The sequence below is a fragment of the Pteronotus mesoamericanus genome, unplaced genomic scaffold, assembly GCF_021234165.1.
Source record: "Pteronotus mesoamericanus isolate MK-2021 breed Mesoamerican mustached bat unplaced genomic scaffold, CSHL_Meso_final scaffold_174, whole genome shotgun sequence".
NCBI lineage: Eukaryota > Metazoa > Chordata > Mammalia > Chiroptera > Mormoopidae > Pteronotus > Pteronotus mesoamericanus.
This window is the reverse complement of record NW_026555309.1, coordinates 33,651,309-33,679,120: the sequence shown is the minus strand read 5'-3', so window position 1 is coordinate 33,679,120 and position 27,812 is coordinate 33,651,309. Positions and strand designations below refer to the sequence as shown.

General features: G+C 37.6%; 1 protein-coding gene across 1 annotated transcript in view; it reads right to left on the bottom strand.

The window, feature by feature from the left end:
- The window catches only part of COL14A1 (collagen type XIV alpha 1 chain), a 191,287-nt gene that overhangs the window by 131,441 nt on the left and 32,034 nt on the right, over window positions 1–27,812 (bottom strand). The window contains exons 5-9 of the mRNA XM_054590440.1: window positions 23,476–23,559; window positions 6,370–6,525; window positions 5,424–5,543; window positions 4,033–4,197; window positions 1,288–1,449 (exon numbers count right to left, since the gene is read on the bottom strand). Of these exons, the coding sequence (XP_054446415.1) occupies window positions 1,288–1,449; window positions 4,033–4,197; window positions 5,424–5,543; window positions 6,370–6,525; window positions 23,476–23,559 (687 nt within the window). The remainder of the gene's footprint in view (window positions 1–1,287; window positions 1,450–4,032; window positions 4,198–5,423; window positions 5,544–6,369; window positions 6,526–23,475; window positions 23,560–27,812) is intronic.

Below are 27,812 nucleotides of genomic sequence, written 5' to 3'. Positions count from 1 at the left end.
ATGAGCCCTGGCTGGTGTGGCTCAGGGGATTGAGTGTCAACCTGCAAACCAAAGGGTCTCTGGTCTGATTCTCAGTTAGGGCACATGCCTGGGTTCCACAACCCAGATCCCAAATTGGGGGTGGTAGCTGACTGATGTATCTCTCACACATCGATATTTCTCTCCCTTTTTTCCTCCCTCTATTCCTCTCTCTCTAAAAAAAATAAATAAAATATTTTTTAAAATACAATGAGCTGTCACTACACACCTATCAACCTATCAGAATAGCTAAAATAAAAATCAGTAGCAACAGTAAGTGTTGGTGACAATGCACAGAACTTGGATCCATCATACATTGTTGGTGGGAATGCAAAATGCTACAGCCACTCTGGAAAATAGCTTGGCAGTTTCTGAACTAAAACTAAACTAAACTAAACATAAAACTACAATATGATACAGCAATTGCACTCTGGGACTTTATCCCAGAGAAATGAAAACATATGTTCACACAAGAACCTCTACATGTATGTTCATAGCAGCTTTATTTGTAACAGCCAAAGAATGGAAACAACTCAAATGTCTGTCAATGTGGGAATGGTTAGACAAACCATGGTATATCCATACCATGGAATACAACACAGCAATTAAAAGGAAAGCAGTATCCATACAGGCAACAACCTGAATGAATCTCCAGGGATTTACCCTGAGTAAAGAAAGCCCATCTCCAAAGGTTACATACTATCTAATTCCATGTATATGATATTTTCAAAATAAAAAATATTTAGAGAGGGAGAACCGATTAGTGATTGGCAGGGGTTAAGGAGAGGTCAGGGGAGGGATAGACGTGGGTGTGGCAATGGATGGACAACAGGAATGAACCTTGTGGTGACGACAGTGCCCCAAATGCTGACCGCGTTGATGCCGGCACCCGGCCCGTGACAATGAACTGTGGTTTTTGTTACCATCAAGGGAAACTGGAAAAGTATACACAATCTCTCTCTCTCAACTATGTAAATGGACAATTATCTCAAAAATCCAACGTTCAATTTAAAGAAACAAATATGATGGTCTCAGTGCAACACCATGGAGAAAAGTACCGCATGGTTCAAGCATTCTTCCCTCACCCCCATACCGCTGCCTATATACCCCCGTTTCTACCCTTACGATTCACTCGCTTCTCAGGAGAATACAGGGGGCTACGTAGAAAGTCAAGATTAAAGGTGGTAAGAATTTTCATAACCCCCGACAGCCTTGGGCTCAGGGCAGCACCCACGTGCCCAGAATGGCTGCTCCCTGAGACGCCTTTACCTTTGATCTCGCGGTCCTGCTCCTCCACGCGGAGGCACACGGTCCGCGTCAGGCTCTCCACCACCGTGTGCATCAGGTCAAACTCGGCGACGTTGTACACGTGAGTGCTGTCCGGTTCCGAGGCGATCTCCTGCAGCTCGTTCTCGTCCGCGTTCTTCACCCCTTGCATTGAGGACCACAGGGAGGGCTGTGACATCCGCGGCCCGTTTGGCAAAGCGACAGCTGCCAGCCCCAGCCCCGCCTCTCCCCCGCAATCAGTGCATGGGCTCCTTTAACGAGGCACATCTCTCCCGCCTGATGCTTTTAAAAAGTCATCCCCAGGATCATTTTTAAATGGCTTGTCTTAATTTTTTCAGTAAGTCTTAACCAGAAGATACATGCATGAAACTAACTTTTATCTTGCATGGCTAGTGCAGAAGCAATAGTAATTAAACCAGTATTCTAAACTATCAAAGCTTTGGGTGTAAATTTCTATAAAAACATGTTTACTTACATTGAGAACTACTGCTAGAATAAAAATAATATATAATTAATAATATCATTAATGTTATTATAACGTAGTTTTAAGAGGCAGCTTGGGAAAAATTTTTGAATGTACTCAAATGCAAGTGGCTGGCTAGTAACCACTGCAAACAGGGAAGCTCTGGTCCTTCCACAACGGTTGTTGAATTTCCTCACTACAGGTCAAGTGCAATGCTAGGTGTTTGGAATACAGCAGGGAGCAGCATGATACAAAAAACCCTTGGCCCTCATGCAGCTTCTCCAGTATCTACCTTAGCAGTGGATGCTAACACTTAGTGTGCTTACTATGGCCGAAAGCACTTCAGTGTGTTCTGTAAACCAATACATTTAATCCTCAGAGCCAACCCTATGAGTCTGGCAAAGCTGTCTTTCTCATTTTCCAGATGAGTAAACTGATGCACAGAGAGATTAATTAACTTGCTTAAGGAAATACAACCAGGAAGGGTACGCCTGGGATTCTGCCCAGGCCATCTAGGCTCAAAGTCGTATGCTCTTAACCACTATATCATGCTACCTCTCAGAAGACTGCACTTTAAAATGAGTAAATATTGACCAGTGAAAGTAGAAATAGAAAAGGGGAGGCACAGGGTTGGGTTTTATGGGTGTGAAGGTAGATTTCTCTTCCCCAGGCTTCAACAAGCAAGAGGCATTTCTTTATAAATCCCTGACATTGCAATCATCTAGAAGTGTTAAAAGAGGTACTACGGAAGCAAGGAAGAGTGATTACCTGGGGCAACATGAACTACTTCTTAGATGCCTGGCAGAGCCACGCAATTTATCTTCCAACCTCAACATACTGAGTAACAAAGCCTTGTTTGTCTCTCAAGTATTTGCTTTAGGGGGTCATAGGATAATAAATACTACTGGTTTTCAGGTAATTTAAAAAAAAAAAAAAGGGTCCAAATCACATCTGAATTCACTCAACATTTTGTTTAAAAACTCATCCATTCATCATTAACAAGACCAGAAAATGGAGAGTAAACACATGAATTAATCCCCATTAGTTTACATCTTCTGAAGGGATTTCCTTTGTTGGAGGAAAGGATAGTAAAATAAAAAAATGAAAATTAAATCAATCTCTTTGATGTTTCTTGCCTGAAGGACTTCTACAACAGCTTCTAAAAGGCACAGTTGGATCTGGGTCCACAAACAAAATAACATTAGTGCATGCTGAAGCAATGAACTTAATAATCAGTAATGCTTTCCATGGCATTTAGTCCCAAATCATCTATTTCTCATTTCTCTCTCTCTCTCTTCCTCCCTGTCTCTATAGAGAGAGATGGCATCCCTCTCTCTACATGGCATGTGTGTGCGCGCGCACACACACACACACACACACTTCAAAAAAAATAGCAAAATGATTTGTTGCCAACAACATGGAAAGAGAGGAAATGGTCCTCATGACTTGGAAGGGGCTTGTTTGGTACAGATTTGGCCTTCCTCATCTCTGTGCCCCAGTACCCACCACAATGTCTGGCACACAGCAAATAAGCAAATAGTTCTTGAATGAAACATTCTGTAAACCACATTTTGATAGTAAATCTAGAAATGGGCCAGAGTAACTGTGTCTTGTTTTAAGGTTTGTTTTTGTTTCGTCGGTCTCTACTAAATAGAAGGCCTTCCTACTGCCAAAGAAAATGTAAATGTTTTAATTGAGAGCAAAGTTGCATCATCTAAGTTTTCTGCAGTTATTCTGTATGTGTGCCATATATATATATATATATATATATATATATATATATATCTCCTTTTCTGCAAGAATGGTACCTTAAAAAGAGCTTCAGAGAGATAATATTGCAAATCTGGAACTTTGTGATTTCTTTGAATAGCTGCAGGACCTTAATTACTTAAAAATACTAAATTAGTTTCTCTATATACTACCAGAAAAGAGATAGCCAATAAAGAGGTATTAAAGAGAAAAGTCCTGACTAAGAAAAGGTAACAAGTATAAACCTAACCATTGAACTTCATGCTTTCCACAGCATTTTATGTATGGCATCTCACCTAGAGATTCTCACACTGTAGGTTACATGACGGTTACCATCACTTCCATTTCAAATGGAAGGAAGTTGGGCTCAGATCACATGACTAATCATGATGAGAGCCAAGACTAGAAAATGTTCAGGTCTCTTGGCTTTCAGTGAAGTGCACTTTGCATTACATATTGTTTTCAGCGGCTGCGTGTCTGTCCCCATGGCTTAAACAGGGTTATAAATAACATACCTATGGCAAACAGTTCCACACCCGACTCACGAAGGTTTCTGGATGGTGGAATAACATCATCCTGGGACTTCCCGTCTGTGATTAAAATGCCAATTTTGGATACTCCAGTCCTTGCTCCTGCTTCTGGCTTAAAGCTATTTTCAAAAATGTAGTTCAAAGCAAGACCTGGGAGAAAACAAGGAAAAATAAACACAAACTAACCACCTCTAATAAAAGGCCTTCCAATTCTGCAAAATGTAACCATAAGATGAGTAACTTATTGAACTAAAGGGATTTTTATTAGACGCAAACTTTCATCTACATTTTTACAACAACCTATTCCTTGACAGATCGAATGAAAAACTAAAATCCACCAGAAGAGACGTAATAAAAGTAATTGAATATTCCATCATTTTAGAAACTAGCCTTTGTAAAGAACACTGAATTCACAGTCAATGGACAAAGACAGATCTATGTACAAGAAAATCTAAACCTTCACAATTTAGGATAAAACAAGAATGCCCACACAATATTGACTGTTCCAAATATCATCACTACAACTTCAGTTTTGCTAATTATGGCCTAAAGAACCACGAATTCTTTCTATCTCTTTCTTTTAGAGGTAGTGGGGGCAGATCTAAAAGAATATTTAACTCGTGCCTTTTGAGTGTGACACTTTTCACCAAGAAAGAAATCAGAAATGCCGCAATATTGTTACAGGACTTGTATTAAGTAATTTTTTGGGTGTCTTAACAAAAGAGCCCATGACATTATGCCTCAAATTGGCAAAGCAATTGTCAGGATTTCAGTGGGGTCCTTAGAAGTCTATGGCAGCATCTATATGTTTTCATTTAGCATCTATACTGTATGCCTGGGGGAGAACATTAGCATGCAGTAAGGTTAAAACCTGAGACAATCCCTGGGGTTGGATAATTATCCCCTAAATAGTCTTACATTCTTGATTTATGAAAAACATCAGTGAGCCAAAGATCCGCAAGTATTTTCATACTAACTACTGATGGCAGAATAAGGGCCAAGAAAATACCTTTCTGGAATATAAGGTAGGATTTGTGTGTGTTTCATGAACAGGATGGCTGGAAGGGAAAATGGGTGAAAAAAGAAGGAGGAAAAGGATTCGCAAAGGTTAAGACAGCTATGGAACGCGGTCCGCCTCCGAGACTGCTCCGTTTTCTTCTGGGTCAACCAGACCCTTCCTGGGATGTTATATTTGTATGGAATGAGATGTCTGGGTTGTAACTCTTAAAGCTGAGTTAGAGAAAAGAGGCATCGAAGAACTTTAGATGATAGTTTGGTTTAAAAAATATGCTAAGTCTTACAAAGAGACAAATTGAAAAAATAAAACTGTTTTTCAGCAAATAGGTTGCTAAAAATGTGGACTGAACAAAACATACCTGTCAACGTATTTCCTCCCTTGTACGGTAGATTTCGGACAGCTTCGATCACCTCATCTTTTGTGCTAAAGGCATTCAAGTGCCATTCTATTCTGGGGTCACCGCTATACTGTGCAAGACCTGGAAAAGAAAGATAAGAAAGTCCACTCAGAAATGAGGGGTTACTCAAAGGTCTAGTGGACTCCTTGAGGAACCAGGATGATGAACTGCTTCTTTCTTGAAACACTTTTTTCTCTGACTCACTATGCACTTTCAAGAAGGATTCCTGAAGGGCAAGTGGGAGAGAAGGGATTTCTGGCATCAATTTAGGGAATTAATTGGGAGGATTACCTGGGAGCTGAGAAAATGTATCTATCATCTAGCCATCTACAAGTGACTACCTAATGAGGTACTTAGCATGTTTTTTAAAAGTCTGATTATGTTTATAAATAGGTCTAGATTTATATGTTGGTTTTTATTCCCGAAGGAAGGAGTTTCCTTAATGGTTATTTAAAAGTCAAACTAGGAGTTTTGTTGTTTTTTAACTCAGCTAGACTTAATTTGGCAAAGATTATCTTGTACTATGAAACTACTTCCAATTTTCACTTATTTTTTAGTTTACTCTTTCAATAGATTAAGCTGTTTCCTTTAAAAATAAAACTTTCACCTGAAAAATTCTTAAGCCAACTCTAATTTTAAAATTTTTATTATTATTATTTATTATTAGGTAGCGAAGATTTTGACTTCCAAAAAATTAAAATATGTTCAATAATTAATTGAATAACAGTACCATAGCAAAATTAGCAGGAATAAATATTTATCGATCCAAACTTGCACTTTGGGGAACACCACTATAGTTGATCCTGTAATTTTGAAAGCCACTTTGTAGAATTTTTTTGGAATTTCTTAAGAAGCTTCCCCAAAGTTTTACAGTGACAGCTGACTACTATTAATAATAGAAGTGTACCAATTCGAGTCTTCTCTGAGCCCACATCAAATGCTGTAACCAGGTTTTCCAAGAAAAGCCGAACCAGCCTGAAGTTGAATCTTCCAATACTCCATGAACCATCAACCAGGATTACAATATCAGCAATGGCTGGAGTTTCACAGAAAAATTTCACTTCTGCAAAGGACAAACCAGAAAAGCACCGGTGTTACTGCTGGAACTTTGAAAAGAATGAGTCTATTTTAGTGTCTGTCAAATAACTCAGTGCTAAGAATACAATCAAGTTCCCACTAAGGCAACCATATTTTTACAACTCTTCCCTTCAATGCATTTGCACTAGGGAAAATGATGGTAACTGCTGGTGGCAGAGACAGCATCCTGGAAATAGTTAGCAAAACACGGGCAGGTTCACACCATCCTGGCAACTCGAGCCTTCGGCATATTTTAGAAAGTAATGTCTGTGCAAAATCCTGCAGCTCTGGGTTTGAGCCGGTAGATTCTTTCCAGGAAAGATCTTAGCAACACCAGCATGAGCAGGTAGGCAAAGGCGGGGAAGATGGCTAGGAAGCAGGGCAGCTCCCTGTTGTGATTAAAAAGCTACAGGAAGTGGCAGGAGAAGAGAAGGAAGGGCCTCCTGAGTTCAAGGAAATGTCAAGACCACGCGTTTAGTCTAAGAGAGGCATGCTGAGGTTTGCTAAAGTAGAAAGGGTTTGTGGAAGAAGAAAATTGGAAAGGGCCCAAGAGTGTCTCCAAATTCAAATTCTTGTGCTCACAGCAGTATCCTCCTCTTATCTGCTGGGGAAACATTCTGAGACTCCCAGTGGATGCCTGAAATCACACATAGTATATGTGTACGTATCTGTATTTATCTATGTATACACATATTTATAAAAAATATTTTTTTCCTGTACATACACACCTGTGATAAAGTTTTTGATTTCTCTTTGGCATAACCTGGTTTCTTAAATGCTGGTATTGCTACTCTTGTTTTTTCAAGCCATTATTAAGTCCAATAAAGGTGACTCGAACACAAGCACTGCGATACCGTGACAGTGGATCTGATAACCTAGGTGACTGCTAAGTCACTTACAGGTGGGACGTGTGGCTATAGAGTGGTTATGCTGGACAAAGGGGTGGTCAGTGGCCTAAGCAGGTGGATCAAGATGGTGCAGGATGGTGGGGGATTTCAGTCTGTTACTCGAAATGGTGTTCAATTTAAAATTTATGAATTGTTTATTTCTGGAATTTTCCATTTAATGTTTTTGGGGCCATGGTTGACCACAGGTAACTGAAACCATGGAAAACGAAACAGTCTATAAGCGGGACTACTCTATTTTGTCTACATGGCAATAAAATTTTGTTCCTTAAAATCATTTAAGGAACTGATTTTTTTTTTAATGGCTCAAGTAGGTCTCAGAATAAGGACCTAGAACAGGAAGCCTGGGGCCTGGGAAGTCCTAGCCACCAGTGATTGGGGGGCCAAGGGGAAACTGCTGTCTTCGCAACAAAGGAGAAGGTTGTCTGATATGTATGGTAGGTCTGTGCTTGACTAGGCGAAAACCACCGCTTACATTCTCACAGAGCCAAGAAGCTAAAATATTCTTTTTTAAAAAAGAACATTATTTTATTTATTTACTTTCAGAGAGAGGGGAAGGGAGGGAAAAATAGAGAGAGAGAAACGTCAATGTGCAAGAGATTTAGTTGCCTCTCACATGCCCGCAACTGGGGACCTGACCTGCAACCCAGGCGTGTGCCCTGACTGGGAACTGAACTGGAATCCTCTTGGTTTGTAGGCCAGCACTCAGTCCACTGAGCCCCACCAGCCAGAACTAAAATATTCTTAATGTGCTTAAAAACCCTTAAAAATGTCATGGTATTGTTAGTAACTTCAGTAGCGTTCCTTTGTACTGTAGTTTGCGCTTCCAAAAAAAACCCTGCTTAACTTTGCTGAATTTTCATATTAGGACTGGAGATCATGAATTGTGTGTGTGTGTGTGTGTGTGTGTGTGTGTGTGTGGGCGCACGTGTGTGTGTGTTTCTTCATATCTTGTCAGCTTCTTGAAATTGCTCAACAAATCCCTAGTTTGTTTTCTAACATTAAAATGACAATAAAACAATATTTGAAATATAATTTAGGTAATGAAAAAAACCAAAATATAAAAGTATTCATAAGTAAATATATTTTTTCCTAGGGGGAAAATAGTTGAATTACTATGGTTGGCCATGAAATTTAATATATATCGCTGCACCTAGCAGGCCAAATTTTGCTAAAAGGATCTTGGTTTTCTTCCCCCAGACATAAATATGTATAGGATATCTAATCCTTTTACCAGATGGGGAAAAATGTATTTGCCAATGAAATACTCAGATACACATATGAAAGCTATATAGTACAGCTTAATCCAAATTTGGTATATTACATTTAGGGACACCAAATTTCTCTTCTTTAATAACCAAATACAAAGCCACCACCATCTAGGGATTCAATTCTACTGTACCAGACTGAAATATTCTAAAACAGAGTACTGCGAGAAATCCTGGGACAGAAATTTAAAACTGAGGTCCTTTGATGCTTTAAGAATCCAGTTCTCTCATTTTTAATGGGAAAACTTGCTCAAATGGAGAGTATTTTCCTTTCTTGTCCAAAATTATTGGGAATGTTATTTCACTTTTGTGTTTAGTTATAGCGAAGATAAGGTTTTAGAAAGGGAATGACCTCTCCTTACATAGAAGAGGACTATGAAAACAGGTGTTTTCTATTTAAAAATGTTTCCAATAGAAATGTCCTATTTAGATCATTCAAGCCATTTTGACCTGGCGATAAAGTTCAATATAATTCATTAACCACTGTCACCCCAGTGGATTCAATAAAAAGGAAAAAATAAATTCTAATAACTCCAAAGTGAGATATAAAATTAATTGACTATAAGTTAGAACATTGACAAAAACCTTAAGAAAAAAATTTTTTTTAAAGTTCCAATTAGGAGAAGACATGTACAAGATAAACATTTAGAAAAGAATCAGTTGAAGAATATATTTAAAAAAAAAAATAAATAGAAACTTCAGAGAACAAGAAATATATATACCAAACAAATGAATGAAGAGAATTTTAACTACATTGGTGACTGCATTAACAAAATAAATTAAGGTCACAATGATATACAATTTGTGCTCATTCGACAGGAAAAAAATAAAAAAAAATTTATACCATTTATAAGTGCTCCAAAGATAATGAAATATTTAGGTATATACTTAAAACATCAGCAGGATCCATGTGCTGAAATTTAAACTATTGATAAAAGAAATCAAAGAAGACATAAATAAATGAATAAATGGAGAGATTTGCCATGCTCGTGGATTAGAAGACTAAACATAGTAGAGATAACAATTACCCCCAAGTTTGTCTATAGATTTAATGTGATTCCTACCAGATGTCAGAAAGGGTTTTGTGTTGTGTTTTTTTTTTTAAGATATAGACAAGCTTATTTTAAAATGTTTATGGGAAGGCACAGACCCTAGAATAGCTAAAACAATCATGACAAAGAAGAATAAAGTGGAAGGAATTATTTTACCAGATATATAGCTTACTAACTGTACAGGTATAGTAATCAGTATAGTCTGGTATTTCAGAGGGATAGGCACATAAATCAATGGAAAAGAACAGAAAAGCCAAAAATGGACCCATGCAAATATGTTCAACTATATGATTTAAAATCTAAATATAATTTCAGACAAATGTGCAAAAATGCTTCAACAGATGGTGCTGGAGTAATTGAATATCCATGGAAACAAACAAACAAACAAACTTGACCAAACCCTCCTACCCTATAGCAGGATTAATTCAAAGTGGGTCATTAACTTAAATGTAAAAAGTAAAACTATGAAAGTTTAAGAAAAAAATAGGAGAAAATGTTTGGAAGGAAGAGCTAGACAGTGAGTTCCTAGAGTTGGCACCAAAGTACAAACCCATAAACAAAAACGGTGATAAATTTGACTTGACCGAAACAAAATAGTTTTGCTCTGTAAAAGCTCATATGAAGAAGATGGAAAGACAAGCTAAAAACTGGGGAAAAGATTTGCAAACCACACACTCAACAAGGGATTTGTACATAGAATACACAAAGAACTCTCAAACTCACTAGTAAATAACCAAACAATTCAAATAGAAAATGGGTAGAAGACTCGAACAGCTCTTTCATCAGAGTGTATACAGATGGCAAACGAGCACATAAAAAGATGTTCAACATCCTTAACTATCAGGAAAACGTAAATTAAAACCACAATGAATTTTAACTGTGCCCACCTATCAAAATAGCTAAAATAAAACATAATGAAGGTAACAACAAATGCTGGCAAGTATGTGTAGAAACTGGGTCACTCACACATGGCTCATGGGAATATAAAATGGTATAACCACTCTGAAAATAGTCTGGCAGTTTCTTTTAAGTGTATACATAAAATCACCATACAAACCAAACAATTGCACTCCTGGACATTGATTACAGAGAAATAAAAACTTACATTCATACACAAAAGAATGTACACAAATGCTCAGAACAGTTTTATTCATAATAGTTAATAAATTAAATTAGTCCAGATGCCTGTCAACAGGTTAATGGTCAAACAAACTGTGATACATTCATACCATGTATATTCAAATGTTATTTAAAAAATAAGAGCTCAGATTCAGCACTGATGACAAATAATATCTCCTTCCACTGGCAAATATATTACCATTTTGACATTCTTAAATGGAGAGAGACCAATCAGAAAGAAAGCATTAAGCACTTAAAATGAGTTAGGGAACCCAGTGGTGAAAAACCAGCCACAGCTGGGAGCCCAGGTGACTGATGAGTAAAACTCTGCAGCCAAATGTAATTTAAAACCACATTTAAAGAGGGTAAGTACATATGCTTTTATTGTTAATAAAGTATTCATAAGCAATTGTTTTAAATAAAATAAATTGTTTGACCTCAGCATTATATTTATAGTTAAAGCAAAGAAGCAGAGAAAATTACTTCTTGAGATGGATTTTAATTCAGCTCTTGGCTTCACACGGTCTTTATCTAAAGTATAAATCTGAAAATATAGTGTTAAAAAAAAAAAAAAGCTAAGCAGCTGATTGCAGAGGAAAGCACCCAACAGACAGGCTAGATCACAAACTTAACAGCACTGACGTTACAGAAAAAATCGGAAGGAAGTACCCCCATTATATGCCACACCTAGAGGTGCATGGTGGGGTGGCTTGGGAAAGCTAACAATTTGGCAACATTCTATATCTGGAAATCACGGCACAACATTACATTAAACCTTATCTGCCCCTCTTTACTTTAAAATGTGTTTAAAAGTTAACAACATATTATATTTGCCAACAGCTCTTTACTGCTTTTGCATTTGAACCTGCTTTGTTGTACTAACACTGAGTTACTATGATTTGTTTCCATTTCTATCCCCCTGACTAGACTGAACTCTTTGAGAGGTGAGAAATTAGTGTTTTATCTTTGTATCCTTTTTGTCTGGCTCAGCTCTTGGCATATAGTTCACCAATGAATGTGAACTACATTGCATTGTGCTGTTAAAGAAGAATTCCCCTTTTCACATAATTCATCCAGCCAGCAGGGGACTAGAAAAAAGCGTGATGGCTGAAGGAAATGTGGTCTCTCTCCCGCCCTGCTCCACTACCACACTGGGAAAGTGGATTACAGTTATTTAGGGATCAGGAAGATGGTATCAGGTCTGCCTGTCTTCCCTGATATTTTTCCAGTGCTGAAGGCAAAGCTGAATGAAAGGCGAACACATACTACTTTTATTCATATTATATTAATATGCAATCAGAAAAATTTCACAGATTTTTTTACCAGCATTAGCCTGATTCATTTAGTGGCTTTAAATCGTTTTTTCTATGCCACTAGCAAAATACCTAGGTATACCATTCATTAACCAAGACATCTGAAGGAAAACTGTGGTCACAGAACAATTTTTCACTTAAGTCTCCCATGAGATTAAGTTCAAGTTTTTAAACTAAGAGCTACTTTCAAGATTAGCTTCAGCTAGATCACAGATCTTAAAAAAAAAAAGTTAACATTTTATATTTGCCAACAGCTCAAGGGTTCTAAAAGAGTTTTTCAATACACTAACATCAAATACAACACTTTTGTAGAGAGTGGTTAATTGTTCTCATTTTTCAGAAAACAAAACTGAGGTTCAGAGAGACAAGTGAATGGCTTTGTGGTTACTGGCAGAGCCTGAACTTGATGTCAAGTCTTCTAAATGTTGTGTCCCGTATGCCTTTTCCATCATACCATGGAAGGTGTCCTAACATAATGCAACGTGGGTGGCCACTAGTTGTCTGTTGTATTAATGTTACAATTTGTCCATCTAGCAGATGGTGAGCAGGAGGCTTATTTCAGCTGTATTTAGAGATCACATTAATCAGAGTGAACTTACTCCTCATTTCATTCAGTCCTGGAGTAGACTTACCTTTCCAAGCATCCCTGACAGCTGACTACCCCATCTAAAACGGCACTTCCCATAACTCTCTTCTTACTGTTTTATTTTTCTTTGCAGAACTTCTTACTTCCTAGAAGTACAAGGCTGTCTGGAAGATGTCCAGTCATTGTTAATATAATGAGAACAGTTGGTGCGACATCGATGTAATCTCACAGCAAAGGACAGCGGACTGGCATGCACATGCGTGAACAATGACAACTTCACTGTACTAGTCAGTGGGGGCGGTAGATACTGCTGAGTGAGCGTGTGTACTGTGTGGCCATCACATTCAAAATGACTGAATGAGTAGAGCAATGAATCTGCATCCACTTTTGTGTTAAGCTTGAACATTCCCCCGCGGAAACTATTGGGATGATTCAGAAGGTCGCAGCTCTGGGCAGCTGAGGATTGGCAGCTTCATCAGGACAACTCACCTGCTCTTGCATCACATCTTGTGCAGAGTTTTTTGGCAAAATATCAAATTACCCAGCCCGCCTACAGTCCAGAATTGGCGCCCTGCAACTTCTGGCTTTTCCCAAAACTAAAATTACCTTTAAAAGCAAAGAGATTTCAGACCATCGATGAGATTCAGGAAAATGCAATGGGGCAGCTGAGGGCGATCGAGAGAATTGTGCAAGGTCCCAAGGTGCCTACTCTGAAGGGGACTGAGGCATCATTGTCCTGTGTACAATGTTTCTTGTATCTTGTATCTTCTTCAGTAAATGTCTCTATTTTTCATGTTATGTGGCTGGATGCTTTCTGGGCAGGCCTCACATACTACATAGTGATGATTAATTTTATGTTTCAACCAGTCCATGAGCAGCCCAGACATTTTATCAAACACTATTCCAAGTGTGTCTGTTTTGGGATGAGGTTAACATTTGAATCTGCAGACAGAGGAAAGCAGATTGCCCTCCCTAATGTGGGCGGCCCTCACCCAACTGAGGACCTGAAAAGAACAAAAAGGCTGAGTAAAAGGGAACTGCGCCTGCCAGGCTGCCTTGGGTTGAAACATTGGACTCGAGCTGAATCACTGGCTCTTCTTGGATATGCAGCCTCTCAGGTTTCAGACTGCAACTTACACTTTGGGCTCTCCTCGGTCTTCAGCTTGCAAATCTTGGGACTTGCTAGCCTCTGTAATCAGGTGAGGCAATTACTAACAATAAATCTCTTTCCATATATATATATGGATCCTACCTCCATATGGAGAACCTTAATACACATATTTATGCATTGACTATGACAGACAATTTTTGTTGCTTTTTTTTTCACCATAATGAAACGACCTACCATTTAATGACACTTGCATCAGATTTCCCATTTATCTATTCCATTTTAGCCTGATATTAGTTCTATAAGATATACGTTCTTCTCACTTCATTGAAAAAGAAAGGTTAAGTAACTAGAAAGGTTAAATAACTAGCCCATTCTCACACACTAAGCAGGTAGAAAACCTGGAATTCAAATCCAGAACTGATTCCACAGCTTGAGCCACTTAGCTCTCAAGCTATTGAACTCCTATCACCAGAGAGAAGCATCTGAAAGGAAAGAAGGAGAAAGGGAGGGTGGAAGGGCAAGAGAGGAAGAGAGGGGAAGGGAGGAAGGAAATAAAGAAGGAAAGGAGGGAGGGAGAGAGAGAGAGAGAGAGAGGCAGGGAAATAGGAAAGATTTCCAAGCCTTGCAATTAAAGACAACCTGAAATCAAAGTCATACTCACCAGTGCTACATCCAACCTTGGATAAATAACCCCACGACAATTTGAAGGCATGAGACGCCCAATCCCTGAACCACAGCCAAAAATAACTTTTCAGCTGTCACTCAGAGCCCCGCATCTCAAGAGTAACTGACAGCCTTGTAAACATCACATTTCTTCTTTGCTCATAAACTGCAAGGGATTTGGAGAGTACATGACAGCTGTCTTCAAATATTAAAAGGGCTGCCATACAGAAGGGGGATTAAGAGTATTTTATATGCCCACAAGGATACAGATTTCAACGCAATTCAAGAAAGAACTTTCTAACAGTCCAGATTTCCATAGACCATTGCCTTGGAAAAATAGTGAGGTCTTTGTCAATAAAAGCAGGTGCTGGTCAACCCTTGATGGCAAAGCTGAAGAGCCTCAACCATCTTCTCAACTGATTGAATGAACTACATGGCTCTCAAAGTACCTCCCAACTCTAAATTTTAAGATTATTTCTTCCCTCCCCCACCTACCAAGTTAAGCTTAAACTATTCATTGTGTTCTTCAAAATTCTCCATAATTCAATTCCACTTGATCTTTCCATATTTATTTCTCACGTCATCATAATGCAATTCCTCTTCTTCCCCCAAACAACATTATCCCTGAGACTTTTGACTCAATTTTTATCACTCTCCCCTTTACCATCTCTTCCTGTCTACCCTCTCAAACCTCTACCCACCACAATGTAGCATACCTAGAATGGGTTTTACTTCCTTTGAAAATATATGGTCCTGTCTAAATACTGTTATATGAAGCTTGCTCTAAAATTTTATTTGTACAATTCTCTGATTATTTCCTGACTATCCTAAGTGAATACTAACCCAAGAGAGAGTACGAATAACCCTCACTATTTAAAACCAAAACTTCTCCATCTCCGGGGCCAGTGCATTACGTTCATAATGATTTTCAGCTCTGTACACAGTACTACATGATTCAGCCATGTTTGCCTTGATTGTTCAAGGTGATTTCCTCAAAAAAAAAAAAAAAAAAAAAGCAACATCATTCCTGTTATTCCAATTTATCAATAACAACCAGATCCTGATGTTTTGCAATTTTTAAGGCTGAAACACCTGCTCAATTTGACACCAACAGTCAGCCCTGCAGGTATAGAAGCAAGATGCTTAACAGAAAATTCTTAGACAAGAGGAAAGGTATCAATCAGACAAGCCCAAGCATACCTATGTGGGATAGGCTCTGCCAAAATCTACAGCAGTGCTCATAGTTGATAAGAATTTGATTTAAATGAAAAAAGAGATATGCTACAAGTTCTTTAAAAAATGAGGACACTTGAAAATTTACATAAGGCAGAGCTACAATTTCTTACCACTGGAGAATTCCCATGTTAAGAATAATAATTTGCTGGAGGTCAACAGAAAAGATGTCAAAAATCCTTTAAATCTGTCTTATCAAGAGAGGTGGGGGGTGGGAGGCAAGACAAAACCGGAGGTCTGTTGCTAGAAGAATCCTGTCCTCCTTGCCCACAGGGAAATCTTACCATTTTTTGCAAAGGTGTAACGCATGCTGCAAGTGTTCAATGGTTATTTTCTGAATGACTGATTCAATTCTGTCTCCCATTTTTTAATTCTTGAAAACATAAATTTTTCTCACATCAGGGTAGAAACAGAAATCTCCTTCTGCATTTTTTATACTAAAAACATTTTTTTCTTAATTTTCTCCGAGGGACTCTGAACCTTACTCCTTTGAGTCTAAAACACGCCAGATCCAAATATGCAACAAAGAGCTCCCGCTAACATAAGATGCTCTGCTGCATTCTGTGTGCTAATATTTTCTCTCTGAAAATGAGACCTTCTTTTCAAAAGAAAATGGAAAAGAGGGTGGAAACTGACATCTCTACATGCCTGCTATGTCCCAGCTGTGCCATATATGCATGTGATAGCATTTAATCCGCACCGCCCTGGGTGCTCATTTGACTGGCTATGCTCATTTTGCTAATGAGGAAACTGGGACTTTGAGACATTAACACACCTACAGATGCAGAGATGCATAAAAAGCAAGGGAAGATTTCATTCCAAGAGATGTTTGAGCATAAAACCTGTGCGCTGTATACTAAGCCACACAGATCTCAATTTAAGTAGCAAGGAAAATCCGAAGAAAAAGGGAAATCCAATATGAGAAAAAAGAAAATATCCTGATGAAAATGTTAGTTTTTATTCTCTTTAACTTTGGGCCGGAAAGCCATTCATACCCATGTTCTGATTTTTTCCTCTCAGTATGGTTACTCAGACTCCCGGGACCTACCGCATATCTAATGCCTTGAGTGAGACAGGCTATCTTTGCAGTTGCTCTGTGCTTCTGTGAAATGTTACAGGATATTCTGGAGACAGAAGTGAGGAGAAACAGAACCAAAATCATATCACAGCTTTCCTGTTACATGCTTGGGTCAATTCAGGGTTTCTCAAACGTTTTTTTTAATTAGTAAGTTAATTTTTTTTCTTCCTTAAACACGTCACCAGTTTACTGAGTGTGCTGGACTTCTCAGCCTTTTTATCTTATAAACTGAATTATTTAACATCATTTTTGAAAAACAATGGTTTGAAGAACAGACAGCTACACATAGCTAGATCTCCATTATACAGAAATGGCTTCAGCAAGTACTCTTATTCTTCTTTGTTCTCATTTTGTCTTTTAAAATCTTATCTTTGACTTTGATGTTCTGCAGTTTCACCATTATTCTGGGTGTGGCTATCTTTTTATATATGCTCTTCCAAGCTTCATATGTTTCATTTGGTGCCATTTCAAATCTACCTCCTCTTTCTCAAAGGCCCTCATTCTTTCCATTGCTTGTTTTGAATATTTTCTATGACTGAGTAATATTACTGTTTGCTTTACAGTGTTTATGTGATCCTTCCATAAATAAGATTCATGGATTCTGGGACCACCATTTTTGTGTCTTCTAACTCTTAGGCAAGGTACGTGGTTTACTTCTGTGTTACAAAAGTTTGGATTTTGACCTCTTCCATGGCAGTATTTTATCTGTGGCAATCAAGATTTTGAGCTAAGCACATATTCCTCAGGTGTGATTTCAGGTTTGCGTCAGCCAGGCACCCTACTTTTACCAGCTCTGAGCAACATTTATACTAACTTCCTGCATGGAAGAACCCCAGAGTATTTACAGAGTGTGAATTTGAATGTCTAATCCGAATGCGGTACAGGCCCATGGTGCGAATTCTCCAGGAGACTTCTTCCCTACTTAGCACACATGTACAGGAGGAGGAGCTTCCTCGAATTCTCCCTGTGCTGATGAGCAGGGATATTCTAGTCCATCCTGGTGTTGTTCCGGATGCACCATATCAACTGTCTATGTTAGTAATTATAACAATAAAGAGAGTAAGGGAAGGAAGAGGATAATGAAGAAGGAGGTCCATCATTTGCTAAGAATAACTTTGCTTGAAAGAATAACTTAAGCTCATCCCAGTTTCTCTCCCAGAAAAAGAGAACATTGGGATACTCCCTTTACCTTCTCATTGTAGAAAACTAAAATAATAAATAAATAGATAAATAAATAAATATTCCATTACAAAAAAAGAGGGCCAGAGATTTTAAATGAAAAATTATTAAGAGGAAAATGAAAGAGAGGCCCTAGGCTACTTTTCCTATCTGTCTCAATCCTTTTCAATCAGGTTCTACATTCTTTTTCCCTTACGCAAACATTGAAAATAACTAGAGAAATCTATTTGGACAACAAAAGAAAAATAGCCCTTGATGCAAATATGCCAATATTATGCTTGAAGGCAAATACCACTTGTGTTGGGGTGTTTGTTTGGAATTATTGAAGAAACATGTGCAGTAGATTTAAAACAAGCAACTATTTAACTGCAGAACAACTTCTCTGAAAGTTCTTAGCTCTTTGCTTTTAAACTAAAATCCACAAATATGTGAAATATGTCTGATTGTATCTAAGCCACAATCAATGTAGGCTCTTGTATGAAAAAGTGTAGAATGTAGGGAAAACAAAGAACAGCATAGTTGAATGTAAATAATGGGACTACCACATCTTGAAAGAGGGACTATGGGAAGTGGTGCGTTAAGGTCTGGGTGGGGAAGGCCTTTTTGTCTCCCCCTGCCCACTTACGCTCCCCCTCAACCTCCTGGGAGCCCCAACTAAGGCCTGGATTGTCACCATGTTTACAACTTCCTCCTTAAGACAACTCCCCCACACCACCAGGGCCCTCGGAATGCTCACTGCTCACACACTCCTCATGGGAACCCTCACTTTAAGAAAAAGCCACCTTTTTTCCTTTTCCAAAAGACCCCTGCAAGTATTTGCCTTAGCTGAGGCCCCGATCACTGCAATAAACACCTTGAAACAGCTCCCACCTGACAGTCCCCTCCATGACCAAGTGTTTTGTGAGTAAAACAAATGAACTGCTAAACAGATGGTCCTTCTCCAGGTGTTCATCAGCACATGTCAACATTATGCTCACCCTTCTATTGTCCATTTCCTTTAATTCATTTCATTCAATCCTGGGTTTTAGAAGGGCAAGAAGAAAGTACATCAGGGATAAAAATGGAGCCCTTAGGACATTTTTGGGATATCTAACTATAGCTAAGTTCCGGGTCTACTGTAATCCATGGATGGATGATAGATTTCACCTTGAGAGCCATTCTTTAAGCACTGCATGGCAAGGCATGTGAAACCAGAACTCAGCTGAGAACGTCCATGTAAAATCCTTCATAAAAAGGTTTACAAATCTATTTTTTGTAAAAAAAAAAAAAAAAAAGGAAATATAGGAAAGATAAGTAAGAAACTAATGTGTCTGGCTATTTAGAAGGGGTGAGTAAAGCTGAGTGGGGGGAATATGTATATACTCCTCACTAAAGGCAGATATTGAACTGTAGTTAATAGATTTTTTGCAGTGTTTATAGTCTAGCAATTCTAAAACTATTTCTTATAATTTAGCATATAGGTAGATACTATATCTAAGATACTGGGAACCATGTTTTCCAACTCTCTTGAAAAGAGAGTTATAAATATAGAAAGGGGGACAATAATGAACCTTGTCATATGGGTATAAGATAGGAATAAGATAAATGATAGGCAGGTAGATAGATAAATAATGGTTGGGGGGGGCAGTGCATGTACCCTCAGCTAAATGGACCTAGAAGCAATGACAACTCAAAAGCAATAAGCACATCAGTACCCATATCTTGGTTTCTAAATATCATTTTCTATGAAAAGAAACAGGACTCCTTGAGGAAAAGGTTAATTTCAGGGCATAGCAGAAAAAGTACAAGAAGAGTGTGGAATGTAAGATTTGTGCCAGAAAGTAGAACAAACTTAAAAAATGATGGGGATATATGAAAAGGGCACAGTGAAGAGCTTAAAAAAGCTCCCACTGAGTAAATCTGGAATTATTTGAGCATCAAAATAAATGATAATAGTGATGAATTACAATCCATCACATAAAATAAAAACCCATGAGTCTATGCTTATATAAATAAACAAATAAATGTGGGAGGAGGGAAACATCTCCCTTATAATAGAGTGTCAACTAATAAATGTAAAATAAACAATGGAGTTAGAAAAATTATCATTTGAGAAACACAGTAGTAACTGAATCAGGCAAGAATCATCAGTGGGTTTTAAAACAAGTGGATAAAATTTTAATGAGAAAAACAATATTTACATGTCTCAAAATACCTTCTTACAAATTACTTTTTTATTACAAGGGGAAGACTTCATATTAACCAGGAGTTCACAAGTCAAAAATGTAAGTCCCAGTGGTCATACAGGAATAGAAGACAAGACATTGGATGCAGTCGTTGTGGAAAGTTGGAATTCATGCTTCCCATGGAAATGAGGCAGCCTCAAAGGGCTATTCTCTTAGTGAAATGACCTTAGGAAAATATCTCCTTTCCAGGAAGAGAGATGACAAAGAAAGTGTTTGTATTGGCCTAAGCTCCATATGGGAGAAAACTGTCTCTACTATGAAATTGTAAGCACAGAAAAACTCTGAGTGTCCTAAGACAAAAAATTAATGTAAAATGATTCCAATTTGGTAGCAACCAAAGGGCACCTCTTGATTTAAAGAATTTCCACAAATGAGCTCACAAACCAAAGTGACACATCAAACAACAAAAACAAGCACCATAAATGAAAACCAGTATAAAAGGAAAAGAGAATTTAATTGCAAAATTCTTTAGATAACATAATTATTGAGTTCTGAGTATAAACATGATTAAAATATCGAAATAATTTTTTTAAAAACATTAAAATAGAACAAAACACATAAAAATTCCTGGCAAATTTTTAAAAGAATCAAATATAATGCAAATAAAATATTTACCCATTGAAAAGGACAAGATAAAAAGCAAATTATAAAGAGGAAAAGAGATAGTGTACTAATAGAAAGATAAAGGAAATTACGCAAAATGTCATTACGAAAATCAGAGAGATAGAAGATATGAAAACAAGAGACATAGATCATTGAAAGAAACTACCTATAATAAATCTAATTTGAATACAGGGAAAGAGAGGGGAGAGAAAGAAACTGATAATTGAGAAAAAGAATATTTAAAGAGTTAACAGTTGAGAATTTTCCAGATTTGTTGAAAGATAAATCTTGATTCAGGGAGCACACAAGATGTCTATAACTAGACTCATTGTAGTGAAATGGCAGAACACTAAAGACAAAGGACACATGGCCTGAAAAGCATCCAGAAAGAAAAGACAGATTGTCTGAAAAGAAGTAACAATAGACTGACAACAGACTGATCAAAAGCAGGAGATGGGAGATAGTGAAATATCTTCTAAATGATGAGAGACAACTCCCTTAACCTAGTACTCAGCTACTTCTCCAACAATGAGGGTGGGCAAATATATTTTGTATGATTAAAATTGAGTTCACCACCATGGATCTTCTCTAAAGGAAATTGAACACATAGATTGCTATTATAAGGTCACAAATATAAGATGAAATGAGGAGCGAAAAAATTTATAAACATGAGAAAATCTGGACAATGACTGTTAATATAATAGCTATAAATAGAATACCTTGAAGAGACAAAAGTAAATTAACAGTATTGTATATTTTATGAATATGTAAAATACAGAAACTGAATAATTCAACTATTATAAAATTTTGCAGTGATTGAGAAATGGTACAGATATTGATTAGTTATAGACTTTGGTTTTGTATACATGTTAAAATTTTAATTATAATCATTAAAAAATTACAAAAAGATTGAAAATTTTCTAGTTCAGTGGAGGGGGAAATGTATTTTTTTAATTTGATCAATTCTAAATAAATAAGGCACACAGTGGGGGAAAGCATAGGGAAAATGTGAATTATTGGAAAGCGCAAAATAAATGGCAAATCCGAACATCAGTAATGTCAAAAATTAGAGTAAACTAAAGTCGCCAATTAAAATACAGAGATTGTTAGAGGTAATTTTAATTTTCATTTTATTTTTATTCCTTTTCATCGACTTCATTGAGGTAACACTAGTTAACAAAATTATACAGGTTTCAGGTACACAATTTCATACCACATTATTTGTGCATTATGTTGTGTGTTCACCACCCCAAGTCAAGTCTCCATCCATCACCATTTATCTCCCCATACCCTCCTCCACCTCCCTAAAAGATAATTTTTAAAATCCACCTTTTATAAAGAAGAAACAGAGACAAAGAGATTAGGGTAACCAATATAAATCACCCAGGCAGGCAAAGCAATGCTCATGCAGTTTATGACTAGGCTATGCTACCGCCTGTGTACAATAACATGGAAAGTCATTAAAGTGGAAGAGCGATACACAGACCAAGAAAAGCGATATGGAAGACTGTACATGTTTGTATATTCATAGAAAAGTGAAAATTCATGCAATAAGGTGAAAAGAAACAAGGGCAAATTGTTGGGTGACTATATTTTTTAGCTATTAGTAGGTAACATTTTTAGACGACCATCTCTTTGTCCTTCTATTCGGTAAATATTAACTGAGTATTTGTTATGTATCAGAAACTGCTAGATACTGAGGAGTCAATGAGGAGCAAAAACAGACACGATCCTTGATCTCTTGGAACTTGCAGTCTAACAAGGAAGGCAACCATTCAAATTATAAGTAAACATAAAATGACAACTATGACAAATGCTGTGAAGGAAAGTTAGTTTTTGCATGAGAGCCTGTAACAGAGGAGAAAGTTAGGAAAGGTTTAGGATAAAATAACGATTGAACTGAGCTTTGAAAGGAAAAAAAAGATATTTAAGTAGAGTGGTGATGTGGAATACTGTTCGCTCCATGCAGAGGGTACAGCAGGTGCTGTAGTTTGTATGGGAGAGACCATGATCTTTAAAGAATTTGAGCGGCCAGTGGGTAGAAAGCACTGAGTTTCAGATGAGGAAGGAGAGAAAGGTAGTTTTGTCATGAGGCTTTGAGAGAGGAGCCTTAGAGGTCTTGCTAAGGATTCTGGTCTCTATTCTAAGAGCAGTAGGAAGCTCTTGAAGGGGTTTTAGGTGTGTGTAGGGAGAGCACAGGGTCAGACTTATTTTGAAAAGATTGCTCTAATTTCTGGGTAGAGGACCCATTGAGATTTTGCTAGAAAGAAAAATACTGTATGCCGAGAAGGAAACGGAACCTTAGCTGAGTATTGGCAGTAGACATGGAAAGAAATGAACGGGTTCTGTCAGTGTTTCAACAGCAAATAAATTCACTAGAACCTGGTGATGTACTGAATACAGGAGAGTAAGGGAGAGGGAAGTGTTGACAGTTATTATGTGTGAGGAAGGAAGAAGGAGCGACATGGACCTGAGGAAGATTTTCACATTAGATCCTATCTTCTGATGGGACCAACAGCCACATATGTGTACATTGCCAGTGTTATTAAAACAACTCAGCCCCCAAAATAAGCAAATCAAAAAAAAATTTTTTAAACTGACCTTCTGGTACAGATGGTTTACTACCATTTACTTTGTCCACCTTGACTCTGGGTTTTGGATCCTTTCTTTTTTCCAAATCTTTAACTGGAAGAAAAGTAGAAATACAGCAACATGTTATGTTAAAGTCTAAAAGAAAATATGCAATGAGTTTTACTAAAACCCTTGCAAGAATTGAGAGTACTACTAAGTAGAAATTAGCTGCATGGTAGAATCTCATTCCCAAAGATTAGAACTATTTTTTGTTTTGCAGTCTTGTCATGAGAAGGTGTAGAAAACACTTGAGAATTTACTTTGATTGAGAACTCATTATGGGAAGATGTAGCAAATAAACTTAATCCTTCAAAGCCACTATAAAATGAGTATGATTATCATACACGAGGGAATGAAGGACCAAGAGTCTGAGCAACTAAAAAATATCTCATAAAACCAGAAAGTGTTGGCACAGGATTTAAGCCATATCTTCAGGTCTCTGGACAATGAGCTGACCTCTGCTCTAGAAAGATCTTAGCCGTGACTATCCTCATTTGGAGTTGGTCTATCTGCAATAGAAAGTGAAAAACCCCATAATATTTTCCTTTCAAACTTAAAAACAAAGTTTCCCTAGTAATAAACAATAGTATTTCTTTATCATTTGTATTATGAAATATTCTGGGACCTAGAATGCCCGTCAGCCCTTTAACCCATTCATGCCAATGGACTCCATTAGCGTTACTCTCTATTGCTTAAACGCTGCTGGTACTTTAAGTTGTTTCAGTCAGTTGACCACTGCCAACTGGCAATGGTTCCTGAACTAATAAAATGCCCTGTGAAAAAGCAAAAGTGATCCTATGGCAAGTTATTCCATTATATTGCTGCATTCACTTCAGAATGGAAATCAAATTTATGGGAGAACAACCTATGCATGGAAGCAGTGATCTCCTCTGAAACATCCTTCCTGCTGTCTCTAAAATATTGTTCCATTAATCCTGTCTTTTTCATCTTGTCTTCTTTCTAGTGGCTTCCACCCCTTTGCTAAAAGGATTGGAGGTTTGTCATCTGCCAAGGTTGTGTCACTGTAGTTCTATTATTCCTTTCCTTAAAAACCTTCCATGTCTTCTGAAGAAAGAAACTGAAGAAGATGGAAATAAGAAGCAGCACATAGCATGTTCATGGATAGGAAGAATTAACATCATTAAAATGTGCATACTACCAAGCAATCTATAGATTCAAAGCAATTCCTATCAAATATCAATGGTATATTTCACAGAAGTAGAACAAATATTCCAAAAATTTATATAAACCACAAAAGGCCTGAACAGACACAGCAATCTGAGAAAGAAGAACAAAGCTGGGGTAATCATGCTACCTGATTTTCATGCTACCTGATATCAAGCTATACTACAAGGCCATAGTAATCAAAACAGCATGGTACTGACGTAAAAACAGACATATGGATCAATGGAACAGAATAGAAAGCCCAGAAATAAACCCACGCCTTTATGGTCAATTAATATTTGACAAAGGAAGCAAGAACATACAACGAGGTAAAGATAGTCCATTCAATAAATGCTGTTGGGAAAACTGGACAGATATGTGCAAAAAATTGAAACAAGACCACCTTCTTAAACCATATACAAGAATAAACTCAAAAGGATTAAAGACCTAAACTTTAGACTCAACCCATAAAAATCCTAGAAGAAAACATAGGCAGTAAAATATTGGACATTTCACGTAGCACTATTTTTTCTGATGTATCTCCTCAAGCAAGGAAAATAAAAGAAAAAATAAATAAATAGGACTACATCAAACTAAAAAGATTTTGCAAAGCAAAGAAAACACTCAGCAAAATGAAAAGACAGTGCACTGAATGGGAGAACATCTGATAAGGGGTTACTACTCAAAATGTGTAAAGAATTTATAAAACAACACCAAAACACAAGCGATCCAATTTAAAAAATGGGCAAAGGACCTGAATAAACACTTCTCCAAAGAGGACATACAGATGGCCAATAGATACATGAAAAGATTCTCAACATCACTAAGCATCAGAGAAACACAAATCAAAATCACCATTAGCTATCACCTCACCCCTGTCAGAATGGCTATCCTCAATAACTCGACAAACAACAAGTGCTGGCAAGGATGTGGAGAAAAGGAAACCCTAGTGCACTGCTGGCGGGAATGCAGACTGGTGCAGCTGTTGTGGAAATCAATAAGGAATTACTTCAAAAAATTAAAAATGGAACTGCCTTATTACCCAGGGATTCCACTTCTGGGACTATATCTGAAGAAAGCTGAAATATGATGCAAAAAATATATGCATCCCTGTGTTCAGTGCAGCAATATTTACAATAGCCAAGATTTGGAAGCAGCCCAAGTGCCCATCAGTAAATGAGTGGATAAAAAAAGCTGTGGTCCATTGACACAATAGAATGCTACTCAGCCATAAAAAGGAAGGAAATCTTACCCTTTGCAACAACATAGATAGACTTGGAGAGTACTATGCTAAGTGAAATGAGACAGTCAGAGAAAAACAAACACTGTATGATTTCACTTATATATGGAATCTAATGAACAAAATAAATTGACAAAACAGAAGCAGATTCATAGATACAGAGAACAGACAGGTGTCAGAGAGGAGGGGGTTGGGGACTGGCTGGAAAAAAGTGAAGAGATTAAGGAAAAAAAAGAAAACCTCATAGACACAGATGACGCTATGGTGATTAGCAGAGAGAAAGGTTTGTGTGTGTTCTTTATCCATTCATCTACCAATGGACACTTAGGTTGCTTCCATTTCTTGGCTATTATAAATAACACTAAAATGAAGACAGGGGTACATAATGTTTTAGAATTAGTGTTTTTGTTTTCTTCCAATAGGTACCCAGATATGGAACTGGTGGGTCCGCTGGAACACCTCCTCTCTCATTCTCTTTTCCTCAGGTTCTACAAAGGCTTTGCCATGGCTTCCCTTGTATTCCTCTGGCCCTTCCTTAACATTCTAATTCTTTGGATCCTTTTTCTGTTTCCATTCCTAAAACATGATCATATACAAAACTTGCCCTGCATCTCCGTATGCCCCACCTATAATTTTACAGTCTCACAATTCTAATTCTCACTCTCCTGAGGATAATTTCCAAATCTATATCTTCAATCCCACCCTTGCAAAGGCCATGGCCTCAAATTGCTTATGTCCTGTGTAGGAAAAAAAAAAAAAAGTCTGCAACTTTATTATGAGGAAAATTGTGCTAAGCAGTGCTAAAATTAGAAATAGATTTGAGAAAGAACAATTCCAGACACTTGGGAAACTTCACTGGGAAGATGACATTTGAGCCAGACTTTGAAAGATGAGCCAGATTTTGCAGACAGAGATAAGCGAAATGTCATTCCACAGAGGAAAATGGTGGCTGAAAAGAAAGTTTACCAAAATAGGGTCATCGACCAGTCAACAAATGAGCAAGAAAAACAATAATCACCTTGAACTGGGCCTCTAGGTCACACATAAGATATAATACATATGTCACAAAAAAACTGCTATTTCCCTTACACAAGGGGAAATCAGTAGAAAACACACTGTCACAAGCAAAGTGGCTGAAATGAGGTAACTCACACCAACATAGATACATGCCATCGCCCCCATCTGCAGATGAAGACACCAAAGCTACACACAGTTGAGTTGCTTGGCCAAATACATACATCGGATTTAGAATCATAGTATCCAGCAGACCAGGCACATGCCTTTCTGTCTTCAAAATCCAAAGACTGTTTCTCTGGCTTCCCTGTATCAGAAGATGGGCTTGGGAAAAACTCCATTCCCTACACAATTGCAAGCCTATATTCACAGTACTTGCCTAGATCATCATTTTCCTGGATCCAACCAGGGAGGTTTTCCAGGGAGGGGAGATCAGGCTGGAGCGCCATCTCACAGGGAGCAAAAATGTTAACCAAAATGCAAAATGGAAAAGGAAGCCATCCAAAGTTATTTTAATAATTCAGTCTTACAAACTGTTATTTGAGAAGAACGAATCCCTCTACCCTGCCAATAAAAATAACATAGCCGAAAAATATAAGCTTACATATAACTTATCCAACTAACCAGTTACACTGTTTCACTAAGATTATTTAGGCAGAGCTAAGCAAGCTGAAAACAAAGACATGTCCTTTTAAGTGTTGAGAGTAAATAGCTATCGGGGAACCTTTGAAAGGTGACCTGTTTCTTAGGCTGCCTGGTCAGGGGAATATGTGAAATCAGCAATCACAATACCTTCAGACTATTGTAAAATGATCATTTCTCTTTGTCCTTTTTACTGCTTCTCACAAACTTTAAGAAAAGTTATTTTGCTTATTCATGTAGGGATGTC